A 9,013-nucleotide genomic window follows, 5' to 3' on the forward strand; every position below is an offset into this window, starting at 1 on the left:
CTCTGCTTTCTTTCTCTCTCTGCTCTCTCTCTCTCTCTCTCTCTCTCTCTCTCTCTCTCTCACACAAGTAGGCTGCAGATGGCACTAGTGAATCACAGCTGCCAGATTTGTGTTATCAACTCCATTGACGTGCTAATGTTTAATGGAGTCAAATATCCTATATCGTGCCATATTACAGTATGTGCATACAGTTTGTTAAATAAGATAGATATTCATCTAACACATCACATATAATTAATTGGTGATAGTAATATGTGGGCTTCTGTCTTATAATTATTAAATTGTCATATTATGGTCGGTTAAAAACAATCGTGGGGATATAGTGTAATAGGCCTAGCATACTTGGTGGTGCCAACCAATCATGTTGGCAAAATTGTGTAAGCCTACCCTGCATATTGACAAGTCAAAATGGGATTTAATTTGAAAATATAAGACTAAAACAGTAGAAACCGGAATAGAAACCCTTTATATAGGCTACTGTGGTGGCATTATTCATAATGCAGCTGTCCTGTATGACCTGTATGTCTATGCATTGACTCAATTACTTATATTTCAAATGAGAGGATTTTAGGTTAGGTTGGTTGTAAACACATGACTGTGCCTTTAAAGTTGCCTCAGTGTAAAAGGAACTGAGCACTCGGAAACGATTGAATTTGACAAGCCTTTCTAGACATGGAAAATCATGCCTTGGGAATGCATGAGACAGGATCTAATTATTGAATGATTCCATGTAGCGCCGCAGACTAATGTAGCGCACAGGAGATCGGACAACTGTTTCTGATCCGAGGACGTGGATGAGCCTACATTTAATCTATCTCGACATTAGCCGGCGCTGTTCAGTGTCTCTCCACCTTATCATAATCGATTCAACCTCGTTTGAAAACGTAAAGTGTAGGCTTTTCCTCAAATGCAAACCAACGGTTGTAGTTTATAGATATGCATTAGTTTGTATTGCTGGATGTATTCGTACGCCATGCCTTCGATTGAGTGGACTGAACAGTGGTTTGGCTATAGTCTACCCAACCCTGTTAATTGCGTGCTGAAGAGATGATGACGGCCTGTCCTCCGATGTATGTTTATTTATTCCTCAAGACGAACGAGAACCCCAGCATCAGTGGAAATGGAGATGTGTTCTTGAAATGTCTGGCAGTTAAACGGATCCATTTAAGATGGTGTGTGCAAAGACGGCATGTTTCAGAGCAATTTGTTTGCTATCAGCAGAAAATGGAACTACGAACATGGGTGTAGCCTATTTCATATTCAAAACGGAAACGTGTGAGATGAAGGATAACAAGAAAATACATTTCGATGGACCTCAGTCGCTTCTGAAATCAGGCAATGCTTCAAATCCAGGAGAATAATGAATGATATTCTAAAACGGTTAAACCCTAGATGCTGTTCACCGTGAGGTAGTGTAACATAATCGTGCATCATGTTAATTTCTTGCTGGCCAATTTTTATCAATCATTGATAGGCCTACTTCGACCGGGGAAAGCACGACCACTTGATGTGGGGATATAGAATACACGCGCCTTTGACAATAGCTTGGTTACATAGATGGCAAATTCAAGCGAGTTTGGGGAAAGCAGTCCCACACTACATAATTATGCCATCACCGCCTCTGCGGTGAAACTGGCCTCGCTCGGTCTGGTCATTTGCATCAGCCTTTTCGGGAATGCGGCGTTGTCCCTGCTGGTGCTGAAAGACATCTCCCTTCACAAGGCTCCGTATTTTTTTCTACTTGATCTGTGCTTGGCAGATGTAATACGGTCTGCCGTGTGTTTGCCGTTTGTGATGATATCAATCAACAACCGTTCCATCTGGACGTACAGCATTATACGTTGCAAAATTATCGCGTTCCTCTCGGTCCTTTTTTGTTTTCATGTAGCGTTTATGCTCTTCTGCGTCAGTGTAACCAGATACATGGCGATTGCACACCACAGGTTTTATTCCAAACGAATGACATTGTGGACATGTGTGGCAGTGATTTGCATGGTCTGGACCCTCTCTGTCGCTATGGCTTTCCCCCCTGTATTTGACGTTGGCACCTACAAATTCATCCATGAAGAGGAACAATGCATTTTTGAGCACCGATATGTGAAAGCAAATGACACCCTGGGTTTCATGTTGATGCTGGCTGTCATCGTGGGAACAACGCACGTTGTTTACATAAAAATGTTGTGTTTCGTGTACGACCATCGGAAGATGAAACCCGCTCAGCTTGTCCCAGCAATAAGCCAAAACTGGACCTTTCACGGGCCAGGTGCAACTGGGCAGGCAGCCGCCAATTGGATAGCAGGATTTGGACGTGGTCCCACCCCACCAACATTGGTGGGAATCAGACAAACTTCGCATAATGGAAACAGAAGGCTGCTTGTCTTGGATGAATTTAAAATGGAAAAACGCATAGGGAAAATGTATTACATGATAACCCTGGCGTTTCTTATCCTCTGGGCCCCGTACATTGTTACTTGCTACATTCGAGTGTTTGTTAAAGGAGGCACAATTCCACAGGTCTACCTGACTGCAGCCGTGTGGATGACGTTCGTTCAGGCGGGGGCGAATCCCATTATTTGTTTCATATTCAACAAGGAGCTGAGATCGCGCCTCAGAGCCAGTTTCCCATGTTGTCTCAGCACACAGACGCCTATGTCTATGGAGCCATACTGTGTCATCTGATAGGTTCTACTGTTGTTTTAGACAAGGGGAAAAGAACAGAACTGTCATGTTGGTTTTGATGCCTTAGGTGATATTACTCTGTTGCTAAGCTTGTCCAATTTTCCCACACAGGCTGGCCATATTTTGTGATTTGCACTTACAGAAAGTGCAAAATGTTGCCAATCTGTATTTCGAATAGGCCTACTAATAATGTTGCATATTTGAAGAATCTCATTGGGATATTATTTGAGTAATGTAGGCCTATGGCAATTCAGTTACAAGAGCATAAGACAATTCTGTACATTCTCTAAAGCTGTTTATTTCTGAACTTTAAAAAAAATCAAATATGTTGTAGCTTTCATAAAATCTTCATATAATTATTTGTGTGGAGAAGGTGATAAAACAAACTTTTACAGTCTTTTGCAAATACATTTTCTTCCTGGATTTTAATAACATGTGTTGATAAAAATGTATACCTTGCACATTCCCTGTAAAAAAGACACATGACATGTTTTTTTCTATGGACAAGGACGATGGAACTCTAAAATAAGCAAAGCATCAGTGCTGCAGAGAGATGTTTGCAATGTTTGTACTTCTGAGTAAATAAACAACAGATTCATGATTAGTATTGATTTGATTCTGTTATACAGGTAACTGAACAATATCCGTTATGTGTTTCAATCCAATAACGATATAGACACATCCTATTTTCTACCACTCATCCTCAAACGCTAACTGAACAATTGACCATATTTTGTTGTATCATTACCTCCTCTATAGCACAACATGTGGGGGGTTGTATTACCCTGAAACAATAATATAATTATACTAAAATTGGGGTATCTGGGCAGATCATGTTTTCCTTGTGCTCAGCTAACTTGTTACCATACTATTACCATGTTATTACCACTTTATTCTGCACTGTAATGTAAAATGCTACCATCATTCATGTCCCCGAGAATTTAGCAGGCCTTAGAAAGTTTGTGCTTCTGAAAAAGCAGTGCAGCAAGAGTCCAGTTTGCCTCTGCTTACACACTCCATTGTTCTCATAAGACTTTAACTAACCAGCATGCACCTTTCAGTATGTAAAAAATCCAACCGTGTATAATAGAGTCATTATTCTGATCACTGCTCATCTCAGTTACAGGCATGTAAATGAACATTTGTCAGCTAACTGTAGTCCTTAATCTTTGTAGCCCGGGTTGACTTCCCTAGGGGGAAGTGGGATAGAGTGGGAACTGCTGAGCTGATGTTTCTGGGTAGAGCATCCCGGTGTACCTACAGTATACCTACTGTGCACCCTCCTTCCCTGGCCTGGCCCGGCCCAGCATCACTGCATTCATAACCATTACCATCACAACATGCCTGCTCCGCTCTACTCCCAGCATGACTCTGTTGCTTCTGAACGACTGAAACGTTCTCACCTGTGAATTCTCTCATGCAGTATAATTTCAGATCAGACATTTTTTATACAACAGCTCTACCCCAGGAGAACTCTCTCTGCTGCTTTGTTTTGCTTAGAAGTGCCTCTTGAACATTTTTGCATGTACACGGCCATATTGTTGACCCCACATTTGCCTCTGTTAGTTTCTCAGAGGCAGTTTTGCACACCTGAAATATGTTCAAAATGCAATATAACATTTCATCCCCAGAGTAAGTTCGGATGAAGTCTGAGTTATTGCAAAGAGTTTATGGTGCCATTGTCTGAATATACCTACATTGAAATGGCAGGGCTCTACACGTTGTGGCTTATACAAGCCAATGTCATAATTGTATACTGTTCTATTACCATGGGAGGGACTGTTTGGCTCGTAAAACCTGATTATCGGCTTTGTAATAGGCTGTGTTTGCATTACCCAAACTGCACCACAGCTTCATTTATGGCATAGCTCATCTCTCAGCTTAACATCATTGTACAGAAAACTTGGTTATATTTTTTGTTTTTCCATCTAGAGAACAATTTCTGTACATTATGTTATGGTACACTACTTGGACCTAATAAACAGATTATCAACTTATTGAGATACACATTTTACGGTCTGTCAGATACTGTCAGCTTTGACCAATTCATTTATATTAATTGCAGAAGATACCCACCCCATCTGTGAGTACGCTCTATATTTGGGACATTGGGAGATTGCTCCATTAAGAAGCCAAGCTTTATGAATATTGAGAAACTAGTCTGAAATGTAACTAGATCTGAATAACACAGTTTCCCATGAATAAAGAATGAGATTAATATGAGTCACCGAACATCGGACAAATCTAATTATAGCTTTGAGCTATAAATAAATGCCCTGTAAAATGTACCCAGAAAATTACACAATTTCATAGCTGTCGGATTTCTGGAGACCTGCTCCCTCTTATTAACAGAGAAAGCTCTTTCTTTCTTTGTTAAATTGAGTGGCAAATAGCACTTTCTGTTTTAACCTCTAAATGCCCAAACTCTTCAAATTATTGGGAAGCTAAGATGCTACTTTGTTGCTTTGTTGGGGTGGCAGGTAGCCTAGTGGTTAGAGCATTGGGACAGTAACTGGAAGCTTGCTGGATTGAATCCCTGAACTGACAAGGTAAAAATATGTTGTTCTGCCCCTGAATTTTACCTTCATTTAACTAGGCAAGTCAGTTAACAACAAACTCTTACTTACAATGACAGCCTAGAAACAGTGGATTAACTACCTTGTTCATGAGTAGAACAACAGATGTTTACCTTGTCAGCTCAGGGATTTGATCTAGCAACCTTTTGGTTACTGGCACAATACTCTAACCACTAGCCTACCTGCCACCCCAAGGTGGCTAACCCAGTGTTCCCCGGTAGGCCGTCATTATAAATAAGAATTTGTTCTTAACTGACTTGCCTAGTTAAATAAAGGTTAAATAAAATAAAAAATATATATTAATAATTAACTACAGTAGTAGTGAAGTATGGGTCAGTTATTTCAAACGTACAACATGCTTTGGGCCCAGGATTTTTCCTGACCACACAATCTGACCAGTAAAAACTGTGGGCCCTAGAAACATGGTATAGAGTGAAGTCCCTGGTTGTGGATACCATATAGGAATATGTCCCCGTAAATGGCGTACTATGTAACATTATGTGCAGACATGTACACCAAATCATTTCTCTCTCTCTCTCTCTCTCTCTCCTTCCATCATGTGCATGTCACTCATATGGCAAGGGGCTGAAGCTAATTGGTTAAACTCAAATTGCTAGGGGGCTGTCCACAATAGGGGAAAATGGCATATGTCAGTTTCCAGAAAAAAAAATAACTTTGGCGACTACTAAATACTTTTAAACCTCCCTCTTTGGGCTGGATGTGTCAATGTGTAGATCGTACATGCATAATCTATGAGTTGAATGACACAATTAGCCATGAAATAGCACAGCTTCCAGAAAACCAGTTGCTTCAAACGAGGGATTTCATGGCTAATTGAGTAATTCTACTCATAGATTATGCATGTATGATCTACACATTGACACATCCAGCCCAAAGCGGGAGGTTTAAAATGTACTTAGTAGTTGCCAAAGTTCCGGAGCCTGTTTTTAAGGAGGATAAACAAATTGTCCTTTGCAAATCTAAGACAACCTGAAAAGTATCTTTAATAAATGTCCTGAAAACATTATTTTCCAAACTGCTAATGTAGGCATAGTAAATCACTAGCTGCATTTTTGGTGGTTGTCCTCGGAGGTAGTATTCTTGGTACATGTACGGGGAAAGCCATTTTGATTTGCCCTTGGATGTGGTGATGCATGCCAGATTTGGAAGACTTGGACATGTGTGGTGTAGTCTTTTGCCAAAGAAGGGAACCTGGAAACAGAGACAGAAACACATACAGTAGGTGAACGAATATGTTATATGGCATCTTTTGTAATGAAATCTGGACTCTTTCTGTCGTTCCAACTTTCAGTAGAGACTGAGAGATTGACTAGTGAGATATGATGTACAGAACTTGGCGCACCTTGTGACTCAAGCAGTGGCACTCGTCTCGCTCCTGTCCCAGAGGGGCACACATCCTCGGGCTTCGGATCCATAAGCTGACCGCACAGCACATCCCCCCTCCACACTGAGAGTCCTTCTCACAGGCCTGAAGAGATCACACAAAATATAATAGAGTTGAAAAGCAAACTTTAAAGAAAACTGAGAGGCATTAAAAGTGAGAACATTGCTAGAAGCCAAAGCATTTCTACAGTATTTGATTTATGTTGGTAAAGATTGGGCTCCAAAATTACTGGCACCCCTGACTAGCAATGCACAAACAATACTTAAAAAAATATAAACAACATAATTATAGAGTTAAACTCAAATCAAGGTTTCACAATTTAATGGCACTCTTAAAGATTATTGTAAATAACATCTACCAAAATTAAACCATCAATTAAATTGTACTTATTTAAGTTCATCTAAGTCTTAAGGAACTGTATTGAGCCATTACATCACTTCCTGTTTCACTAGGGTATAAAAATGAGGTAACACATGCCATATCCCGCTGTCATCCAACACCATGAAGAAAACAAAAGAACTGGCAGTTCAAAAGAGACAGATGGTCGTAGAACTTCATAAATCTGCTAATGGCTACAAGAAGATCCACAAACAATTGAATATACCACTGAGCACTGTCAGGGCAATTCTTTAAAAATTCTAAAGATATGGAACAGTTGAAAACCTCACGGATAGAGGACGCAAATGCATTTTGCCCCCCAGGATAGGGAGGAGGATGGTGAGAGAAGCAACAAAATCCCCAAGTATCACTGTGAAAGATTTGCAGGCATTGGTGGCATCTTGGGGTCACCAGGTTTCAAAAAGCACCATCAGACGCCACCTCCACAACCACAGGCTCTTTGGAAGAGTTTCCAGAAGAAAGCCCTTTCTGACCCCAAGACACAGACGCAAGCGCTTGGAGTTTGCCAAATGTCATTTAAATTATGACTGGAAGAAAGTGCTCTGGTCCGATGAGACCAAAATTGAACGTTTTGGTCAGATACAGCATCGGCATGTTTGACGTCGAAACAGAGATGCATACAAGGAGAGGAACCTCATACCCATGGTGAAATATGGAGGGGGGTCAGTGATGTTTTGGGGCTGTTTTAATTCCAGAGGTCCAGGGGCACTGGTTAAGATTGAAGGCATAATGAATTCCACCAAGTATCAGGCAATTTTGTCTGACAATCTGGTTGCCTCTGCCAGAAGGTTGGGAGTTGGCCGTAGGTGAACTTTCCAACAAGACAATGACCCGAAACATACCTCAAGATCCACACAGAAATGGTTCTGTGACAATAAAATCAATGTTCTGCTATGGCCATCTCAGTCAGAGAGAATAAAGTAGACGGCGAGCGTCAAATTATGACCCTGTGTCCGGATGACGCGTACATGCCCAAATATGGGCATCCGGCCAGGACATCCTTGCGGGAAGGTGTTACATGGTTATGGCCATATAAGTGCATCCTGTTCCTGTTGTCACGTGTTAGAGGGTGTGTTATTTTATATATATATATTGCATCTATTCCTTTGAAGTTGTCATGATGATTGATGTGTAGGAACCTGGTTGAACTGGGAGGGATGTGTTTGAACATTTCAGAGGATGGCCCCACCCCCCACCTATTTTATTGCCCTTGGGGTTGTTGTTTACAAAGCAGGAATGTCCGGGGGGGGATTGTGTTTGCGGCAGACGCATTATAAATAAAGCACAGAACAACACATGCGACCCCAGAACACGAAACATGATTTAAAAAATAAATATGGATTTTGTGATCAGTGGCAAAGCAGTAATGACCGTAACAACGGAAGCAGGACCGCGGCTGGAACATAGAGAAAGGGCCAAGTATGAAGCCACAATATACGATGCGCCAAAAAAGCGGTTTCTAAGTGTGTATAGAACCCAGATACCGCCCGCAACTGCGCTGAAAGATCAAGTGCTGATGTCTAATGGACAGCAATGGGGGTATCAGGTTGATTACCAGGCCTGTAGAGTGAAACTATACCGTAGCCGAAGGAGAAGAATATACAGACCAGACTTTAGGAGTGGACTACGGGCTTGAAGATTGGCCGGTTTTTCGCAAGGTTCTGTGTCCCGAACTGAGAGTTATCACAAAGGGGTATAGCATGTTCACGGGCTACGAGACCCATTGGGAAGGTACCCCTGACTCCTCAGGAAGAGTATTTCACAGGGTGAAAATACAAAGAAAGAATGGACTTCCATGTGGATGCGTGGAGTTCTATATCAGTAACGAGGAAACCCGCAACCAAAACATTCGTGATGGTGGCCTGACTGGGGATTTTAGATTGCACATGCTTATTCCTTTTAAAAGTTGGGATCTAACGGAATTGAAAATGTTAGAGTTGTTGGACGCTCTTTT

The 9,013-nt window shown here is 41.3% G+C and overlaps 2 protein-coding genes across 2 annotated transcripts; one reads left to right on the forward strand and one right to left on the reverse strand.

Annotated features, from left to right (window-relative positions):
- The first annotated feature begins 637 nt into the window (after positions 1-637).
- LOC110494598 (probable G-protein coupled receptor 173) lies at positions 638-4,676 on the forward strand. The gene has a single exon (XM_021569809.2). The coding sequence runs from the start codon at positions 1,558-1,560 to the stop codon at positions 2,677-2,679; it is 1,122 nt and encodes a 373-aa protein (XP_021425484.1). The 5' UTR covers positions 638-1,557; the 3' UTR covers positions 2,680-4,676.
- A 1,423-nt stretch (positions 4,677-6,099) lies between these two features.
- Positions 6,100-8,783, reverse strand: LOC110493258. The gene is made up of 3 exons (XM_021567518.2): positions 8,688-8,783; positions 6,619-6,744; positions 6,100-6,467 (listed from the first exon to the last, which is right to left on the reverse strand). Exons 1-3 carry the CDS (start codon positions 8,781-8,783, stop codon positions 6,126-6,128), a joined length of 564 nt encoding a protein of 187 aa, XP_021423193.2. The 3' UTR covers positions 6,100-6,125.
- Between the last annotated feature and the right edge of the window lie 230 nt (positions 8,784-9,013).

The sequence above is a fragment of the Oncorhynchus mykiss genome, chromosome 17, assembly GCF_013265735.2.
Source record: "Oncorhynchus mykiss isolate Arlee chromosome 17, USDA_OmykA_1.1, whole genome shotgun sequence".
In the NCBI taxonomy this organism is placed as follows: domain Eukaryota; kingdom Metazoa; phylum Chordata; class Actinopteri; order Salmoniformes; family Salmonidae; genus Oncorhynchus; species Oncorhynchus mykiss.

Excerpts from the sequence above, each read along its gene's own strand:
- LOC110494598 (XM_021569809.2), top strand. The coding sequence starts at position 1,558 with ATGGCAAATTCAAGCGAGTTTGGGGAAAGCAGTCCCACACTACATAAT.
- LOC110493258 (XM_021567518.2), bottom strand. The coding sequence starts at position 8,783 with ATGGGTCTCGTAGCCCGTGAACATGCTATACCCCTTTGTGATAACTCT. Across the intron at positions 6,745-8,687 it reads ACCGGCCAATCTTCAAGCCC|GCCTGTGAGAAGGACTCTCA; the intron begins GTAGTCCACTCC and ends TGATCTCTTCAG. Across the intron at positions 6,468-6,618 it reads GCCACTGCTTGAGTCACAAG|GTTCCCTTCTTTGGCAAAAG; the intron begins GTGCGCCAAGTT and ends CTCTGTTTCCAG.